We start from the raw sequence: 22441 nt of genomic DNA on the forward strand, positions 1-22441 counted from the left end.
TTGGTTTATCTTCAACAAATTGGTAAGAGCTGGCATTATTTTTTATTATAATTATTTATTTAATTCATCCACAGATGCAGCACCTCTCTTTTGGAAGTTAGTAGATTATGGTGATAAAACTTATACTGTGCCCCAAAACAGTCCAATCTTTTTGTATTGAGCTTGTAACTCTGCTAAATTCTCCTCTTCTTTCAATGAAAACCCAATTTTTTTTTTACTGATGATCAGTGATGGTTTGGAGAGACATGTCATCTGCTGGTGTTGATCCACTGTGTTCAATATCAAGTCTAAAGTCAGTGCAGTTTTGTTTTCCCACAAAATCTTACAGCACTTCATGCTTCCCTTTGCCGACAACTTTTATGGAGATGCAGATTTCATTTTCCAGCAGGACTTGGCACACTGCCCACACTGCCAAAAGTACCAATTGGTCTTATATATATATATATATATATATATATATATATATATATATATATATATATATATATATATATATATATATATATATATATTCTTATTTTCTGAGACACTGATTTTTGGGTTTTCATTGGCTGTAATCCATAATAATCAGCAATAAAAGAAATAAACACTTTAAAAAAATCACTCTGTGTGTAATACACCGGTATAATATATGAGTTTCACATTTTGAACTGAATCAACCGACTCAATATTCTTGACTGTTTTCTTGTTTGATTGATCTATGGCCTATTTGGTTATTCCTAGGATTACCTTAAGAATATTGTCTTATTTATTGTATGCCTACTTAGGTTATAATAAACTGTTAACTGTAAATCTGTAGTAATTGCCCTGCTGCCATACTTTTTTTCTTGAAGGCCTATAAGCCTAAGAGGTATGTGGTCTAAGACTTTTATAGTTATACAGTGAGTGGGTGATACACTATGCTTTTGGCTGCTGAGGGGGACAGAAAAGAGTGAGTATTATGTTCTGAACATCTCAAGTCAGTCTCTGGGCTGTTTTCACATGTTTATGTAGGATTGTAGTATGTCTAAAACTTCCTATCATTCACCTATTCAACCAGACCTAGCTCTGCTGGACAGAACCTACTTCTTAGGGGGGGTGCTACTGATAATATGTAACAGTTAACTTCAATTTTGGTTGGTATTTTGCAAACTGGAATCAGATTGGTAAAAAAAAAAAAAAGAAAAAAACTTATCAATATCTCATTTAAAGCACCAGAAAGACAAATTAAAGCACCAGAAAGACAAATCACTGCTACAGAAGCACAGGCAGTTCTAAACAACAAAGCAAACAAAGATGCTCCACTGTCTTTGTTATCATGAAACACTAGCTGAATAACGTCTGCATGACTGGGCGGGGCTAAACTGCTGTAGAATTAATAATATCAACAGTAATTGTGTTGATTTTTCCACATCACAACTATATTCAATTCAAAACAGGCTGTTATTGGAGCTTAGTTTCCATATATGGACTGTGTGTGGCTGTATGATCCCTATTGAAAGATGTCTTTATTTAACATCATGCTGGATGTAAGAAGAGCTAGATAAGTCATCCAGGGTCATCACAGCAGGCTTGAGCTTTTGATGCTTACCGGCACGGCAGTATCCTCACTACATCGTTGGGCTTGTAGGTCTCGATGCACACAGCACAGTTGTCAAATTCTGACTCTGTTTCCTAGAAATAAAAGCCACAGAGACAAGGATGAGAGAACGTGTGTGTGTGTGTGTGTGTATGTGTGTACTAATGGAGGTTTCCTAGAAAAGGATCAGGCAGGGACAGCTCTGCAGTAAAAGGCATGAAGCATGTCTAATGAGAATGAACTGCATGCACACAGTCTGCAGCTATAGCTCCTACAGCTTAGAGATCAGAGAAGGAGAAATCAGAGTAAGCCATATTTAAGTGTATTTAAGCAGTCTTACTACTGATTTAGCTACAATACTACACTTTCAGGAGAAATTGTGAAAATCTAACTTTCAGTAAAATGTTTCTTTAATAACAGACTAAAAGGAAAAGACAGACTTTCTGTCATTTCCAGTCCTGGAGAGTTGGCATTCAGCATAATTTGACTTACTTAATGATTTAACTGCTAAAAGCAACATTATGCTCACTGATGCATTCCTGCCACACTCCATAGCTGTACATATGGATGATTGAGCTGACTGGATTTTAATTTTGAGCATGTGTCCTGCACCTACCTTTTGGTACATTATCTACAGCTCTACATTATCTCTCTGTATTGTTTTTTTTTTATTCTGTTATTTATTTTTTTTGCGCTGTCTAGGTTCATCATAGGAGTTTTTGGTTCCTACTAAGGTTTCTTTCTCTTAGTTTTAGGGAGTTTTTCCTCACCACTGTTTCCACCATCACTGTGGTGCTTACTCATAAAAGGCTAGGACCCGTACCTCTGTAAAGCTGCTTTGTAAGTTTTTGTAAAAAAAAAAAATACTTAAGAAATTAATACTTTTTTTTTTCAAATAAATTTGAGTTGAATTTAATTGAATTATTAGCGTATTATTCAGACTATAAAGCGCACCAGATTAACCTTGAACCTTGAGTACTGGGTTTTAATCTGCACAGATTCTCTCCTGAAAACTGTTTATTTGGGTGAATAAAGTGCTTTCATTTATTTACAGTAATCTTAGATTTCCATTATTTTGTCTAAGGTTAAGTTTTTTTGTGAAGTTTCTCCAGCAATAAGGCTGGGTGCAGCAGCATTAGCACAAGCCGCTAACCGCAGTGCTAGCGGGACGTAAAAGTGCCAGACTGAGGATCTGCAGCTAAGCGGCTAATGCTAATGTTGCTGCACCCAGCCTTAGTGCTGGAGAAACTTTATTGAAAACTCACCCTTATAATGAGTGGGTTTACTGCTCCTTAATAACTGACTGGTAGAATTCATACATAAGATGCACTGGAATATAAGGCGCACTGTTGATTGCACTGTTGTTTTTGGGAAAATTTAAAGAATTTTAGGTGCGCCTTATAGTCTGAACAATATGATATGCAAGTATACACAAAATCCTGTAATGTAGCTTAACATGCTTCTTTCAATTCAGATTCTCACAGTTTTAATTCAGTTTTATTTCTACAGCGCTTTTTACAACAGAAGTTGTCACAAAGCAGATTTACAGAAAACAGATCCACTTTTGAGCAGCAACAAAGAGATGCCAATTATTGTGGTGACACAGCTTATCAACAAATGCATGTGAAAAGGGTGTCTCAAAGCACACAAATTCTACTTCTAGACTCCTTCCAGGCTAAACCCAAAATCAAGGACTGCCAATTTTTTACATAATGATGCTTTATACACTCCTAAACTGTGTGGTACACTGGCCCTCCATGACCAGAATTAATGAACCTGCTAGAATATTAAACAAAGGTCTGAACCAATAGAATAAAAAGCAGCTGAATAAACAGGTTACCTTGTCCCCCTTCCTGATGGTCCGCACTTGCAGCTTGCTGATTGCTTTCTTTGCAGCATCTCCTAGTCGTCTCTGAATGAGATAAAAATTAATGAACTGTGGTGAAGAATGCCAGCAATTCAGTATAGTGTTACTAAGAGAGAGCGTTTTAAAGTGGGGGTTCTCACTAAGCATTATTTTACCTTGAATTAACTGAACTCATAGGTCATTTAGCAGGACTGTTACAGTATAATGTGCACCACTGATGTAAACCACTCTGACTTACCACTTTCTCCTGGAAAGAGGTTCAAAAATACTACTGATATTGATGACTAAACAAATGTTTGGGACTTGTTTGGGTTGTAAATAAATGGAAATTAACTAGAAAAGCAATGGAAACTGGAACGTGTTTACTATTTTTATACTATACACTATATATAGTATTTATACTATATAAGCCTAGATTTACTGTCATGTGTAAAATTGCTGTCAAAGAAAATCTTTTCGAAAGAAAAAGTCAAATATTTAAAGTCCACTTCATGAAGAACTTACCAATAAAAAAGCTTTACTTCACCATCATTCCAGAGAACACAGTTTCAGTGCTCCACAGCACAATTTTTATACCCCTCTAGCACACGTCTGGCATTAGGTATGGTGCCAATGGACTTATGTTTATTTGCTCCAGAGATAGATACTACTATACAGAGAAGAGAAGCTGTGTGTATGTGGATTTACTCATCTATGTCAGCAACAGGTGAAACCTAAGGCAGCTGAATGTATTTATTAGAAAGGATATCCACAAACATCTGTACATATAGTGCATATTTGTCGCAAAGTCCACAAATAAGTAATTTTTTCCGGATTTGCTGATTTAATTGGAACTTTTTTAATATCAATATTTCAAATAAAATTGAAGAAAGCTGTAGAACACATCTGGATTTGGATAGTACTTAAAATAGCTACATTTGGCTGCAAATCAAAATCTTAATAAGCATTTTTATGAACTACTTTGTCAGTATCTGTGTGTGTGTGTGTGTGTGTGTATACCTGGTTGCGATCTCGTGCGCTAGCGTAGCGGAACCGCTGGATGTAGTAGAAGACGAGCCAGGCCAGTGAGATGATCATGAGGACGATGAAGGAGATGGAGACGAAGACCACGGAGGTGCGGCTCACGTACTTCTGCAGGTTGCGTGTGCCTATAGTGATGTGCATGATCACGCTCACGTTCTTCTCCAGCAGGGCCGCAATCTCCCGCCCTTTCGGCTCAGGGATCATGATGGCCACTATGTCTCCCGTTCCTGAGGAACAAGAGGACACGAGGGTCACATTAAACAGAAACACAGACACTAAACAGACTCAATCAACACTGAGAAGACAAGACAATATAAGGAAATATATTCTTTACTGTTCAGTAGTGGAGTATCAGAACAAATCAGCACAGTTCAGTGCACACAGTTGCACAGAGAATACATGGCAGAAGACATTACAGTAAATACAGTCATTTTAAAAGCACATGCCACATAGAAACCTTAAGCTGTTTGCTGTTGGGAGTATAGCTATTGTAACTGTAGTCTTGTTTGTCTCCCTCCACTCCTATTTTAATACTGTCCCAACCTTTGCATTTAAAACCACTACAAATAAACCCGCATTTTACCAGTATTTTAGCTTTAACATTTTATTGACATTCATCAATTCATGCTGGATTGGGCAAGGGCAGTTTTGTGTGTGTGTGTGTGTGTTAAAATACACAACCTTTACACTGTACTGCTTAATTAAGACACTACAGGCTGTAATAACTACTCCAGGGAGTGCTACACAGCACTAGATGCAACTTATGCTAGTGCATCTCACAAAATTAGGATATCATTGAAATGTTACTTTATTTAATTAATTCCATTTAAATATAGATGTATTACAGAAAGAGTGGTCCATTTTAAGTTTTTTTTTTTTATCTTTTATTGATTATGATTATGGCTTACAACCAATTAAAACCCAAAAATCAGTATCTTAGAAAATGCAATGTTATACAAGACGAAAAACAGTGTGGGCAGTTTGCCAAATACTGCTGGAAAATGAAATCTGCATTTCCATATAAGTACTGATCATCCAACATTCTGAAATTACTGAAGCTCATGTCAGTAAATGCAACCAAACCCTCACAACAATGCTTACTAATGAATACTATATTAAGTGTAAATGATGTAACATTACACCTCTCATATGATTTCTGACAACATGACCATAACCTAGCCTTGAACCATGTCCTGTTATTTTTTAAGAAAGAAAAAAGAACTACCTGCTGCTAACTGTGCCAAAGTAAGACTATTCTCCTAGTACAACTACATTACCCACGATTCCTCGAGAACTGTAGTGAATCTCAGCTGAAGCAGCTCATCAGCGCTGACTGTGCTGGGGTAAAAATAGTGCGTGTTGGGAGACCACTGTGAGCCACAATGAATAATTAGCATCATGCACAGTGACAGGGCTGGTGCTAGCATGGCAGACGCAGAGCCAGGATGAGCAAACAAAGGCCCTGCTGTTCAGCCTGATCAATCCCCATGGCAACAGCATCCGCTGCCAACTTCTAATCAGGTCACGCCCCAGCTGACTCTCAGAATATTCCACTGTAACGTGAGGCTGGTCCAGGGGAGACAGGTCACACTGGGGACTTCTGTCATTACTCTTCTTCTTAACAATGACCCAAACACCTATTCTTTTGGCAGTGAGGGCACTTCATACTTCCCTCTGCTGACAACTTTTATGGAGAGAAAGATTTCATTTTCCAGCAGGACTTGGCGAATTATCATCAACAATAAAATAAATAAATGCTTACAATAGATCACTCTGTGTGGGTTTGCAAACTGATCACAAACTACTGTGATCTCAGGATCCAGGATGCTGGATGATCACAATAATTACAAAGTTCCTTATACCCATCTATAACTAGTCCAGGCCTGGCATTAAGCATGGTGCCAATAGGTGCCAATTCTGTCGGCAATACAAGGTCTGTACATGGATTAGAAAAGCTGTGTTTGTGTCAGTAGGTGCAACTTAAAAGTAGCTGAATACATGTGTTATATTGGATGTCAATAAACATACAGTTCTAGATAAAAATAAGAGGCCACTTCAAAATGATGAGTTTCTTTTATTTGACCAAAATTGAAAACCTCTGGAATGTAATCAGAAGGAAGATGGATGATCATAAGCCATCAAACCAAACTGAACTGCTTGATTTTTTGCACCAGGAGTAAAGGCATAAAGTTATCCAAAAGCAGTGTGTAAGACTGGTGGAGGAGAACATGCCAAGATGCATGAAAACTGTGATTAAAAAACAGGATATTGATTTCTGAACTCTTAAAACTTTATGGATATGAACTTGTTTCTTTTGCATTATTTGAGGTCTGAAAGCTCTGCATCTTTTTTTCTCTAAATTCCGTTATTTTTATTGGAATTTGGGTGTTCATTTTACTCAAACATATATCTATAAATAGCAAAATCAGAGAAACTGATTCAGAAACTGAAGTGGTCTCTCAATTTTTTTCCACAGCAGTATTATAAAGACTTACATAAATGACTCTAGAAAAATCTGGTCAAAAACGCTGGCAGCTGAATAGACAATATATGTGTAATTATGGGCTGTACAACATTTAAAAAATATATTTTTTATGATATGTTTTGAGACATATATATATATATATATATATATATATATATATATATATATATATATATATATATATATATATATATACACATACACACACACATTATCGTTTTACCCCATTTGGTCAGAAGACAAAGATGCAAAACACTATGATATAAATAATTCAATCAGTAAATCAATGATAATATATATGTATATATAATGGATATATATGGTTATATATATATATATATATATATATATATATATATATATATATATGTTCGGGTAGGTATAATTGCTAATCTGGAAGTTAATGGAAGGTACTGTCATGTAAAATCAGAACAGTGTAATTTCTCTTTGCATTAAGCAACAAGAAGTTTTTTAAAAATGTAATTTGACATTGTGAGAACCTTGCATGTCCTGTGATGTGATGACTGCACATGTGTACATCGTGATATTGATGCTGAAATAATATATTGCACAGCCCTAGAGTAATTGAATAGCCAAATAGCTAAATTCTGCATAGTGGCTCCAGTCACCAAAAAATCATTTACTCTGAATTATGTAAAAGCATTATGAAGCATGACAGCATCAAGCAAACCCTTTGGCAGTAAATTGGCTGAAGCACTGCACTCAGATACTGTACAGAGACAGTCTATGCAAAACTGAGGTAACTCAATCTGCATCCTCGGCAGTGTAGTACTCAGCTCCCAGAGGACTGCATGCTGAACATCCCAGAATTACAACGTCTGCAAAGCAGCAAAAACAGCAACAGAAACCTGGATATAAAAAAGATGCACCTTTTGCTCCACCGAAGCTAAAAATAGGCCCACTCTATTTCAGTGCTTCAGCGCCCACGCAGCGGCACGTCCTGACAGGCCTGTCGCCCTGACTCTTCCCCAGCGCATCAATCACAGCTCTCTCATTCAGCCTCTTCAGCAGGCCCTGCCGACCTGGACCGACTCCAGATCAGAGCAGACACGGAGGAGTCCCCCCGAGAGAAGCGTAAGCACTTCCGACAGCTTTCCATGAGCCCGGTCCAAACTCTCAACATGGGAAGCTTCAAATGGCTCCAAATAGGAGAAAATCGATAACACAGGGGAGACACCCGTGAGGATTTGGAATGCAGCCACAACTGAGAACAGTGGGGCACCAGAGAGTCCATTATAGGGCAGCTGCAGTTCTCCTGAACTATCTGAACATCAGGGGTGTCCAAAAGAGCAACTGTTATGCAAGACAAAAATATATAAAAGAAGAATAAAATATAAAATATAAAAACAAAAATAGATAACAAGATGAATAGATATATAGATATAATAGAAAAGTAGGGAAGAAGCTGCAACATGAAATCCAGAGTGGAACATTCCTGAAGCAGCATGGGTGAGTGGAATGAATAGCAGTAGAAGGGGAAGAGATAAATACCCTATTTTAGCAATCTATCAAAGTCAAACGAGCACTGGATGTAAATCTATACAGATGTCTCTTCCACTTAATTGCCATTTTTCTACTGTATGATACACCACAAAATAAGGCCCTAAATCACAACGCTTCAATATCGAACCATAGGCCAAGGCTATTTTTCTATCCTACTAACGTTACAAATATAGCAGAGGTCAAGGAAAGTCACCACAATCACAGCTAGCCCAAGAAGTCTTTTATCTCCCTCAATTTCTAGGTGACAATAGCACTTGGACAGCCATTCAATTAGCTCCACAACACAGTCAAGATCTGTCACTGCAGAACTCACAAAGCTTTGGGCATGTTGAGAAACCCACTTATCTATCAAAAACCAGGTCAAAGAAGTTCACAATAATAGCTTAGAAAATGGCTTTTCAAAACTATATGATCAAAGAAATTTGTTGTTTCTACTAAAATCATGGATTTAAAATGGACTGCTTTTGTTCAAGTAACTGTATCTACTGTAGAGCACTATTATAGATGTGCAAAAGTATTTTTCTACTGTATTTTGAAACATTGCTGTTAGGATTTAACTGCATCCAGCTGCACATTCTCCAACCAATTCAACAATCCATTATCAAAAGTATTAAATGGAGCACCAACCATCATTCCAGAGAAAACAGTTTTACCCCTGGGGGATTCATACTTTTCTAGCCCATACCTGCCATTATCCATGATGCCAATAGTGTCTTCACGTTTATCTGTTCCAAAGAGTATTATTCTTTTGGTAATACCGACTAGACAAGCTGTGTATGCACTACATTTATTTGCACAGCTGTGTCAGCAATGGGTACAACTGGACATATAGTGCATTTATCTATGCATTTAATGCATTAAACACTCATTGGTCATTGTTGTGACAGGAACACAACAACTTAAGTCTGAGTGTCCTTGTGTTTGGGAATCCTTTGCTGTGTAAAGCTGCTTTGGCCCACGCTTGTCTTGGTGTTAATGCATTAGGGTCGCACGGCCTAAGCCTTAAGCCCAGCACTACTTCTCACTCTTTAGAAACACTACAGCCTCTTACTAATCTACTGTATAATTACAAGAAATAAACATATAAAGAACAATAAAAACTATCAGAAAAGTATAACTTCAATTACATCACTCTGACAATATTAATATAAGTAGCAGTAAAGCTGTGTGAAGTACAGCGTTATAAAGGAGTTTCAGCTTTAGCATTAGCCACAAACTGTGCTAAGTGCTAGCTCTTTTGCTGTTTAGAGGTGAGTATTATTGGCCTGTAACCTGCTGCTAACCCCGGCTAGCACTGCTGGAGCAGCATTAGCATTAGCCACTCTTTCGCTGTTCAGAGGTGAGTATATTGGAATGTAGTCTGTGAGTTTACTGTGTTAAAACAAGCTACTGTAGTGCTGTCAGGCAGCATTAGCCGCCAACCATGGCTAGTGCTAGTGGTTAGCTAATAATGCTAATGCTGCTGCACCCAGCTATAGTTGAAATCTGGAAATCTAAGCTTACTGTAAATAAACAAAAGCACTTCACTCACCCAAATAAACAATATTCAGGAGATAAATCTGTGTAGATTAACATTCAGTGCTTGTTTGACAAAAAAATAATGTTATTTTTAAGAATTACAGTTTTGTTTGCTTAACATAGCTGGGTGGAGAGACGTGCTGAATTAGAAAGAAAACATGGCAACACCCTGTTCCTTACTAGTGTCACATAATCCGGTACACCTTCCTTATGTATGAAAATAGATGTTTATTGATAGTGTGCCCTATAATATGGTGCACTTTATAATGTGAAAAATATGGTAGTAACACGTAGTCGTCATGTTCCTCCTCAGTTTCTTTAAAAAAAAAAAAAAAGCTCTTTAATTTACTTTGCATGCATATGTATGTTTAAATGGGTTTTTAAAGGCTATTTTTCAAAAATATATATTCTATAAAATTGACCATGAAATGACCATGAGAAAATGTGGGGCTGAGAACCCCTGCCCTAATGTACCACTTTGTGATCTCAGTACATACTGCTGTTCAGTGTAGAGCTGTTTCAATTAGGGAACTACAGTAGGGAAGTTGTGTCTTCTGACTGCTGATCGAGTCTTCAGTGAGTTTAGTTGCTGAACAAGAACAATACCAACCTCATACTGAGAGGAAGAATTAATTTTACTGAGACAAACATCGACCAAACATTGTTTATGCTTGGCACATGAGCTCAGACCATTGTATATAATAGATGGAACTGCAAGAATTGTCTAAACTAGGATCACTAATGCTGCTAATGTGTTTGAAACTGGAAAATATTGTTTTAACAAAATGTAGGCTTGTCACGGTAATTACTTTCTCAATTAATCATAGTACAATAAATAGACATGATCTCAGTAATATTTGATAATGGTAATATTGTCTATTTTATGCTTTAATATCTGTATATAACTGTGTATAAATGATATATTTCCTAAACTATGATTAATTAAAATTGATTTTCTTAGAGGCCGAGTGGTCCAGTGGTCGCAGGTTCGAACCCCCGCTAATGCAGCTTTGCCATCAGCTGCTGGCACCCGGAGGGAGCAAAATTGGCCTTGCTCCCTCCGGGTGGGTAGATGGCGTTCTCTCCCCATCACACTTAAAGGTGGCGCCAGGTGGTACGAGGAGTCTGTGAGCGGATGTATTGGAACCTAGTCATTGCACTTTCCTCCGAGCGCGCTAGCCGCTCAGCTAGTGATTCATCAGCAGCAGCTCGAAAAAAGGGGTGATTGAATTCACACGTGTCGGAGGAGGTGTGTGCTCGTCTGCACCCTCCTAGGGTCGCAGGTGCTACTGGTGATGGGGACGCACATAAGGGTGGGACAATTGGATAGCCAAATGTGGGAAGAAAATGGGGAAAAATCTGAAATAAAATTATTAAACAAAAATAAAAAAAAAGGTTTTCTTTAAAAGAGTATGATTGCTTGTTATGCTATTCTATTATCATTATGTCAGTGAAATTGAAATGGTCTTAAAAGGACAATAATATAATTTATCTCAATATTTTCTAGGATGATATATAATCCACAAAAAAGGTCCAACAAAAAAAAGAGATTATAGTCAAACAATCGCATTTATACGTAGGGCATTCAAGATTCCGATTTTGCCCTTTTATCTTTTTCTGAATGTTTTAAACTCAATTTTAATAATATTTCATGTGATTACACTCCAGTGCATAACTGACTAATAGTAATTTATCTTGTTTAATATTTCATAGACTGTTTGTGGACAAGTATATCACACCATTAAATTCCTAAATATCTCATTCTTGTGTATTCAAGGTACATGATTCAAGTAATATTACTGTAGCATTTTGTAGTAATAAGAGGTCAAACCTAGCAAAAATGTCTATTTGATTTAGCAAAAAACAGATTTCGCAGTCTTATAAAACCAGTATATCAAACTGTTATTAAACAAAACCATTAAAGTCTTATAAAACCCTTTCCATACTATTATTGGCATATATATCATATTATATTAATGTATCATTATGGATTAATGAGAGATCAAACTTATCTAAAAAAATCTAAATGGCTAGCGCCAGTCCAGCAGATACTAGTCACATGAAGTGATCAGCAGTAAACAGGGTCTAAAGCTGCTCCACTGTTCCAGTTCCAGGTGTGTACCCAGAATCCACTGCGCCCACGCAGGCCATAAACACAACTTTCCAAAACATGTGATTTATCATTGCCTTAAACAGGCCTAAAATAGCAGTGGTGTATCTGGGTGAGAAGTCGATATCTGGAGGCCGGTTGCTCTGCTTAGTGCTGAGCTGTGGATTCAGCTGGCGGCTGCAAGGCGCTGCTGAGATCAGGATTATCAGGGCAGTCACTGACCACTGTGAAACACAAGCCTCTATTAGTGCTTTGTCAATGACCCTCCGAATGGACATCAGTCCCCAGACACAGAGACCAGTGGCAGCAGTGACGGCTTAAGTTTCTGTATATAGCAAACAGAGGTTCAAAAGTTTAAAAGCTCTGCTGTTGTTACTTTACTTTACTTATTATTTATAGGTGTAACACAGTCTAGATTTAAACCCAGATCACACATACAATATTAACAGAGAGTTTATTTAAAACAGCATATCTTTTCTAACCTAGAAGTTCAGGTTTAGCAGTCCAGGAAATTAACAGACCAAATGCATGTATTGTAAATATCACACATGACGCTACTCAGCCAACCAGACCTGGGCAAAATGTTGATATAGCTATTAAAATGACTTCAACATGAAGGATATGCAGTGATGGCGTAGTTACTAGGGGTGTCACGATTCTCTAAATCCTCGATTCAATTTTATTTCCGATTTTAGGGTCACGATTCGATTCGATTCGAGATTTTCTTTTTTCTTTTTTTTTTTTACAGCAGAGAGGCCTATGCCAGTTTTAGATTAGTCTATGGTCAGTCATTGGTTTGATTCATCAAATTTACAATATCTTATTTCAAAAGGTGGGCTTGATATAAGTGATGCAAAGTGATACAAGTGATCTGTAATACACCACATTAGGCACTAATGGTCCAATTTAAATATTTTAATTAAGATATATTTGTAATGCCATCTAGTGGCTTTTTTGGTAGCAGCAGTGTGCGCTATTAAAGTAAATAATAATAACAATAATAGTCATGTAAAAAAAAAAAAAAATAATAATAATAGAAAAATTAGAGCCTTAACAAACTGAACTCTATCCTACTATAACAATTAAACATGAAAAATAAGACTTTAAGACTTTTTTGGTCCCTGAGAATGACAAGTTCTTTCTTTAACAAAGATATATTATTAACTTTATTTGAGAGAAAGATGCTTCTTAAGGTACCAAAGCTATTAACATATTTAAGGCTAGACAAAACAACTGTTATTTTTATATTTTAGAGTTTTTCTTTAAGAAGATGAGAATGTCCACATTCTCTGGAGAAAGGGCTGCTCTTTCAGCTACAGTGTGCTGCGCCATTTGCGTAGCGTGCTGCGCCATTTGCGGGAGGGATCGTCAATCCTCTCTTTGACTTCGATGCTCGAGACCATGACATCATTTCGATCGTGACAATATCGAAATCTTGACACCCCCTAATAGTTACTTTTGAAAATTAAGCTGAATTTATAATTTATCATTAATTTATGGATTAGTTGATTTTAAAAGTAACAACGTTACTTTTAAGTTTTAATAGCAACAGGGAATAATAGAAGAGGAATGATACATCAGTTTTGCCAAAACTCACTTTACTGGAAGAGTCACACTGCTGCAAGCAGTGAACGCTGAACATACCGCAATCAGCGTGCAAACAGCATGGAGCAGCAAAAACAGTATTTGTTCATAGAAATATATTATTTGACTAATATATATATATATATATATATATATATATATATATATATATATATATATATATATATATATATAGATTAAACTGCACCTTATCAGCGGTTTAGCTCAATTTAAAAAAAAGTATATTTGATAGCTGGGTCGAATCAAGACCAGATCACGTTTTCACCACAAGAGAACCAAACCAGAAAGACTGAAATAAATCTGTGTGTTGGGCAGGGGTCAAACTTAATTAACTAAAACGTAATTAATTTGCGTAAAAAAATAATGCGTTTCTGATTCCAAATTAATTGCATGCATTAAAGCCTTAACATTGGCAGCCCTGGTGTTTTAATGTTGATCTAGACATAGACAGATAAGAATCTGATACTTTTCATAAATGCAGATATTTCTATGTTGATAAAAGAATGTGTGCAGCCTGACTCAGTCTGGTTGAGAAATTATAAAAAGTCTAGAACTAATAAAAAGGTTGTAATTAAATGTACCCGAGAGTGAAACTGAATTAAACTGAGGTGAAATCCAAGTAAAAGCATGAAAGCCATTTCTAACTCAACTGTTTCTAGTTGAGTAGTGAGTAGGTGTTAGACTGAGATTTAACCCGGGATTTAACCTGGCCCTACATGCAGGATTTTCCACCACTATTACAATACAATACTGTTCCTTCTGAACACACCCGTGTGCTGATATTGATTATCAGAAGGCTCATAAATGTGAGTGTGGATGGGGTTTGTACATGTGCACACAGCAGGCCGAGTGTTCTGGAACAGACCGGCCCTGTGTGCTTTGTTACAGGTGGCTCTCAGTAAAGACACTCCTGTGAACGCTCTGGCGTTTCTCCAGCTTCTTGTGAAAACACTACAGTTCCTTGGTTTTCTCCTGAATAAGAGAGCTCGTCTGTTTCTGTCCTCTTCTATCAGTCCCTGCTACTATCAATCGTCTGCTCGTCTGACAGAGCCTCTTCACATCTTCTTCTTTTCTTCTAGCCCCTCCTTTTTCTCTCCGTCCATCTGTCTGCTCCTCTTAGGCAGTGTCGTCTGAATCGTGACTGGAGGTGGGCCAGCTGCGGCACAAATAGCAGCAGACTCCTGAGCTTTCCCAGCTCCAGATCTGGGATCCTCCTGTAGGTGAATAGTGTGTGTGTCTATTCTCATACACATTCAGGACAACGAGGGATTAGGGTGGATGATATTGCCTTAAATTGTCTTAAAAACTAACTGCAACAAAATTAACATTTAAAGTTTTATTTTGTATAAATAAAACAGTTTTATAAATTCAGAAGAAAGAAAAAAATCTTTAGATGTTTCTCTATTTCGTAAACAGTACATTTCCAAGACCCTGATTTTGTATAAAATAAAATAATATAATAAAATAGTATTTTCGCACTATAAGACGCACTTAAAATCCTTAAATTTTCCCCAAAATTGTCAGTGCACTTTATAATCCGGTGCTCCTTATGTATGAATTTTACCAGTCAGGTATTAAAGAGCAGTAAAGCCACTCCACTGAACTGCAGCGTTATACAGGAGTTTAGTTTACTTCTCCAACGGTATTAGCATTAGCCACTAATCGCTAGCTCTTTCGCCATTCAGAGTTGAGTATATTGGACTGTAGTCTGCGCGTTTACAGTGGTAAAACACTGTGTGGGACAGACCACAAGCTGATATCGTCCTGGCTTACCGGAACACTCAGGGTTCTTCAGTGTAGTGCTATCGGGCAGCTAGCGCTAGTGGTTAGCTGCTAATGCCTTAGTGGAAATCTGGAAATCTAAGCTTACTGTAAATAAACCTTAGCGCTTTACTCACCCAAATAAAAAAAAAATTAGAAGAGAAATATGTGTAGATTAACATTCAATTTGATTGGTTTAAAAAAACTTTTTTTTTTGAAGAATTAAAGTTTTTTTTATTTATCTTAGCTTAGCTTTAGCTTATTAAATCACCTCAGCTGAATTAGAAGGTAAAATTGTTGACACCCCAGTTCCTTACTAGTGTCGCCTAATGTGCCTTACAATTCAGTGCATCTTATGTATGAAAATAGATCAAACAATATATATATATATATATATATATATATATATATATATATATATATATATATATATATATATATATATATATATATATATATGCTTACTGACAGTGCATTTTTAATCCAGTGTGCCTTATTGTGAGGAAAATATGGTAATAGTGTGGCAAACTAAACGAATATAACAAAAATGTATATATTTATTTAAAGGCCAGCATATGTATTGCATGCATAGAAGCAGCAAAGAAACAAGTAAAAGTAAAAACAGTAAATATCAAAATAAATACAAAACTGGGTCTAAGAATATAATATGGCACACCCTTATTAGGGACAAATCAATTTTTTTTTGTCTTAAACTAAGCAAAATAAAACAATTCTTCCCTTATCATACAATGTCACTGATGTAAATTAAACTAAATTAACCTTTTTTATGGTTAGGTAAACCATAAACTACATAGATAAACTATTTCCATGTGATTCACTATTCCAGTTTTCAGACAGAATGGAACCAACCAGATTCCTTTCCTACCGGTTCAGGTCAAAACTGGTGAGAAATAATGAGTAGATCAATGGCCCCGGAGTTTCATCCCCTTAAGCTCAGATCAGAAGTTACAGATAGGCCTAGGGCAGATATGACCAGGTCTGATTTTTTTTTTTTTTTTTTTTTTTTTTTTTTAATATATCTTTTGTTCCTATGATTGAAAGTTGTGCTTAAAGGGAGTGGTCTCAACTCCCATATAACCTTCTGTCTTCAGCTCCTGTTTTTTTAGACAACTTGAGGTTTTAACTGTGATCGCTTCTTTATCTGAAATAAAACTTTCTTCTTAAATCTGACTCTACCTCTTCGATGATGAAGATAAAAAAGATTGAAGAGAGGAAGGGTGGAAATAAAGGCACATGCATCCTCCAATCACTAGAAGTTGCACTGCACCACCCAACATTCTCATCTGACTAAACACGCTTGGAGGAGAACACTAACTACTAGTTCTGTTCTGGACCTCTGGACTTAAGTTCTGAAAGGCCAGGTGTTTGTTGGGGTTCCAGGCCATGCATTGACGTGGCCTCACTAGAACTGAACCAGAAATCTCTTAAATATAGTGCTAATGCTTAAACAGCTGGACCCAAAAGCTTGTAAAACTAATGCCTAGGTTTTTCAGTCTCCAACTGTTTTTCGTTGATTGCAGACAAAAAAAAAACTCTGCTTGGAGGCAAATCAGCGATGATCAAGAAAAAAAAGCTTTCATGTATATTTAAATTTTCTACAGTAAACAGGTTTTAGGCAGTAAGGATGGGAGGAAGAAAAGTGCTGACTGTTTGGAGAGATGATGCATGGTTTTGAAGAGCAGCCAGGTGAATCACCAAAATTCCCACGGTGAAAAATAGTGTAATTCTTGACCCCACATCACCGGCCAGTCATGTAGTGAACTCACAATTACAGCACAACCAGTCGTGTAGTGTAGTGAAGCAGGCAAAAAAAAAAGAGATAAGCTATTGTTTTTGGTTTCTGTGGAATGCAATGCAATTAGATTTAGAAAAGTCCGCTTTTAAAAGACAATTTTACAATTTTTAAGTTTTATTTTAAAAAACATAGTATATATGTATAATCGCTCAAAAAGGTAACTTGATGATTTTTGCTTTTACACATCGAAACAAGACATTATTTTAGATACTGTTGGACCATTTCTATCAACCCATTTTAAATCAATCTTTAAATAATCATTCTTTTTAAAGGAAAAAATATAAATTAAACCTACACAATTTATGTGAGCAGTATTTTTCTCAATGTTTATAAATACAACACAAAATGGTACATACTGTATGTTACACACAACATATACTAATGCTGTCACAAAAAAAAACCTTGATCACCAAAATTCCAACCTTCTTAACTTCTCAATGCAAGTAAAAATTACTGTAGTCCTTTTGGAGCATTTCTATTGGTCTATCTATCGTCCATTTATGAAATTCGAACTCAGTGTAAATAACACCTGCCGATTCACATTATGTATAAGTGAAATATATGAGAAGATATATTTTATATATTTTGATTGTTTATGACAATATAACATACAGTGCCCTCCATAATTATTGGCACCCCTGGTTAAGATGTGTTCTTTAGCTTCTCATAAATTGAGTTTTGTTCAAAATAATATAGGACCACGATGGGAAAAAAAAGTAAAGTCCAACCTTTAACTCAAGTAAATTTTAAGGGGGGAAATAAAATCCCTGACTAAGAAATAATTATTCTTCATAAAATCACCTGTTCCACAATTATTGGCACCCCTAACAATTCTTAGGAAATAAATTTAATAAAAGTATTTCTGTCACTTCTACAGTAGTTTACGAAGTTGATCAGAGTATGTAGGAACATTTAATTAGTAATTCACAACTTCCTGTTTCCCTGGGGTATAAATATGACGTGACACAGAGGCCATTTATCTTCAACATGGGAAAGACAAAGGAACATACCATTCAAGTGAGGCAGATGTGTGTTGACCTTCACAAGTCAGGCAATGGCTACAAGAAAATCGCTACTCGCCTACACCTGTCCATATCTACTGTCAGAGGAATTATTAAGAAGTTTAAAACAACTGGAACAGTGGTAAACAAGCCTGGACGAGGACGCAAGTTTATTTTGCCACCACGCACAGTGAGGAGGATGATAAGAGAAATAAAAAGTTCTCCAAAGCTCACTGTTACAGAATTGCAACAAATGGTAGCTTCTTGGGGTCACAAAGTCTCCAAAACAACCATCAGGCGCTATCTACATGCCAACAAGCTGTTTGGGAGGCATGCACGGAAGAAACCATTTCTCACTCACAATCATAAACGCAAACATTTGGAGTTTGCTAAGCGGTACTGGGACTTCAACTGGGACCGTGTGCTTTGGTCAGATGAAACAAAGATAGAGCTTTTTGGCAACAAATGCTCTAAGTGGGTCTGGCGTAACACAAGAGCTGAGTATGCAGAAAAGCACCTCATGCCCACTGTGAAATACGGCAGGGGATCAGTGATGCTGTGGGCCTGTTTCTCTTCTAAAGGCCCTGGGAACCTTGTTAGGGTGCATGGCATCATGAATGCTCTAAAATACCAGGACATTTTAAAACAAAATCTGGTGGCTTCTGCCCGAAAGCTGAAGATGGGTCGTCACTGGGTCTTTCAGCAAGATAATGACCCTAAACATGTGGCCAAATCTACACAGAAATGGTTCACCGCACACAGAATCAAGCTCCTCCCATGGCCATCTCAGTCCCCAGACCTCAACCCCATTGAAAACCTGTGGGGTGAGCTGAAGAGGAGAATGCAGAGGAGAGGACCCAGGTCGTTGGATGATTTAGAGAGAATGTGCAAAGAGGAATGGTCAAAGATCCCTCTTTCTGTATTCTCCCATCTTGTGAAACATTACAGGAGAAGATTAGGTGCTGTTTTGTTGGCAAAAGGGGGTTGTACAAAGTATTAACATCAGGGGTGCTAATAATTGTGGCACACATGATTTGATGTTAAATAATTTTTTCTTAATGTGGGATTTTTTTCCTACTGAATAAATTCACTTGAGTTAAAGGTTGTATTTTACTCTTTTTTCCCATCGTGGTCCTATATTATTTTGAACAAAACTCAATTTATGAGAAGCTAAAGAACACATCTTAACCAGGGGTGCCAATAATTATGGAGGGCACTGTATGTACTTACACACTCATTATCATCCTGATATTTTAGAACAAAAAATGAGTGCGTGTGTGTGCAGTTCTCTTTTCCACCAAATCCATTATTACATCAGCTCTGTCAGAACAGCCTCTCCTCACCTGCTCATAACCTGCCAAAGAGACCCGCCCATCAACCCAACACACACAAAGCCTTTAGTGTCCCACTGCAGAAGAGTCCCCCCCCCCCCACACACACAGACACACACACACACGTACACACACACGTACACACACACGTACACACACACACGTACACACACACACACACACACACACGTACACACACGTACACACACACACACACACACACACACACACATACACACACATACACACACATACACACAGGGTTAAACTCTGGAAGAACACCATCAGAACAGTGTCATCTTCCTCTGTAAGCTCAGTATCTTTCAGATCTCTGCCTTCAGCACACACACTGTAAAATATCAGCAGCTCCATCAACACTAAGGGCGTTTTCACACCAGCACTATTTGGTCCGGTTAAAATGAACTCTGGTCCGTTTGTAACTTTAGTGCGGTTCGACTGAGCAGGTGTGAAAACAGTAATCGCACTCGGGTGCGGATCAAAAGAACCGGACCAAGACCAGCTAGAGGAGGTGGTCTTGGTCCGGTACCAAACGAACTCTGGAGCGGTTCGCTTGTGGTGAGAACGTGATCCGGTCTCGATCGGATCCAGCTATTTATTAAATATTAGCCATTTATTTGAGCTAAACTGCTCATAAAGCAAGCACAGTTTAAACTGATATATTAGCCAGATAACGCTAATTAATTACCACAGCTGTGAACAAACACTGTGTCCATGCACGCGCTGTCTGCGCTGCATTCACCGCTCACAGCCGCGTGACTCTGTTTATTATGTATAAATCTGTGCTGCATGTAGAATCACTGTGTTTGAAAGTGCAGCGTTTCAGCGTTCAGTGTTAAAGCACAGATATTTGCGCTGGAACACAAAATCTTCTCGCTGTATTTACTTTTTTCGTATATTTATATTTAACGTACTCCCGTGTCAGACAGCTCTGACCAATCAGAGGACACAGGCTGCTCGCGTGGTTTGTTGATGCGCATTTTGGTGCGTTTACATTTATGCCTATGTGAAACCAGACCGAACAGAGCGAGAAAACGCTTCAAGTAAACAAACTCATTAACTGATTCGGACCAGAGAAACGAACTACAGGTGTGAAAACACCCTAACACCAGCTCTACCGGGGAGAAGGGGGAAACTGAATGCTCCTGAAATTTACACTTAATTCGCACTTAATACACTCAGAAAGAAACAACTGCTTTAAGTGATGTGTCTAGGCCTGTCACAATAATCACAATATCTACTTATTATACAATACATGGACTGATCTTAATATTTTTGTTGGCCTCAATATCAATTGATATTCATTAGGTTTTTCCTAGCCAAGACAGCCTATTTACTTTTTCTTTGTTTTTTTTTTTTTTTTTTTTTTATAAAACAGTGTTGTTGTTTTTTTTTTTCTTCATTTATCTCTCTCAGGAGCTCAGTGAACTCCAGTGTGGTACTGTGATAGGATGCAGCACCTGTGCAACAAGTCCAGTCGTGAAATTTCCTCACTAGTTAATATTTTCACAGTCATCGCTGTCCCAGTTCCATGCTGTTTACATGCAAAGTCTGTGCTGTGCTCACTACTCACAGCCACGTGACTCCTGTGCTGCACGTCCTATTAAAAAAAAAACACTGCATTTGAAAGCGCAGTGTTTTAGCTTGCTGTGTTAAACAAGCTTCACACTGCATAGACATACACTCTAAAACACAGAATCTTCTTGCTATATGTTTTTTCTTGCTCCCACGCCAGACTGTAAACTGTAAACCAATTAGAGGAAACAATGTACTTGTGTGGTTTATTGGGGCATATTTTGGTGCATTTAGGTTTATGCCCGGGTGAAACCAAACCAAACAGAGGGAAAAACGCTCCAAGTAAATGAACTCATCAACTGATCCAGACCATAGAAATGAACTACAGGTGTGAAAACACCCTTAGAGTATGCAATTCACCTGATCTCCATGTTTTCAGACTGTAGGAGAAAACCAAAATCCCTGGAGGAAACCCAGGCAGACACCCAGGCAGACACAGGGAGAACATGGAAACTCCACCCAGATAGGGACTTGAACCCAAGACCCCAGTGCTGGGAGGTTAACGTGCTAACCACTAAGCCACCTAATCGCCCCAATTCCCATAAACACACTCCTAAACCTTGTAAAAAGCCTTCCCAGAAGAGCTGAAGCTGATCTAGCTGCCTAGTTTGGGCTGACATCACATGGATTAAGAAATCATGTGGATTATGAACAGAATGTCACTCAAGTTCATATAGAATGTGTTATAAAGGCAAATTAGCAAATATTTTGGTCGATATAGTGTGTGTTCGAACTAGCACAAGTTCAGCAGGGGGTTGAACTGACTGTGTCTGACTGCATGAACACACCACATGAGAAGAAAGGAGAAGTAAAGCCTGGCTGAATCGGTCTCTGTGATTTTTTGCTTACTCATAAGAAAGCCTGAAATTAACTCCAGTCTAACATCATCCAGATGTGGTTCCTGCATTGATAAAATAGTGCAAAACACTGGGTTAACATCTGGGCTGAACTGCTGTGTGCTCTACTTAAAGCTAGAGCCTAAAGCTTAAAGTGGATTTCCACCAATTTTATATATAGTTGAACTGTTAATGGAATCATTTAGGAATGATTGTGTGTAATGCACGTGACACACATAAGATAGTGTGTTTTAATACTGTAAGAGTTTTACACAAACTGGAAAAAAATTAAGGGACCACTTCAGTTTCTTAATCAGTTTCTCTGATTTTGCTATTTATAGATTTATGTTTGAGTAAAAAGAACATTTCTCCCAAAAACTATTGTCATTTAGAGCATTTATTTGCAGAAAATG

At 37.5% G+C, this 22441-nt stretch overlaps 1 protein-coding gene across 1 annotated transcript in view; it reads right to left on the bottom strand.

Annotated features, from left to right (window-relative positions):
- The window catches only part of rnf150a (ring finger protein 150a), a 51934-nt gene that overhangs the window by 21883 nt on the left and 7610 nt on the right, over nt 1-22441 (bottom strand). Inside the window, exons 2-4 of the mRNA XM_007253700.4 lie at nt 4425-4675; nt 3399-3470; nt 1571-1653 (exon numbers count right to left, since the gene is read on the bottom strand). Of these exons, the coding sequence (XP_007253762.3) occupies nt 1571-1653; nt 3399-3470; nt 4425-4675 (406 nt within the window). The remainder of the gene's footprint in view (nt 1-1570; nt 1654-3398; nt 3471-4424; nt 4676-22441) is intronic.

This window comes from Astyanax mexicanus, chromosome 7, assembly GCF_023375975.1.
Source record: "Astyanax mexicanus isolate ESR-SI-001 chromosome 7, AstMex3_surface, whole genome shotgun sequence".
NCBI classification, from domain to species: domain Eukaryota; kingdom Metazoa; phylum Chordata; class Actinopteri; order Characiformes; family Acestrorhamphidae; genus Astyanax; species Astyanax mexicanus.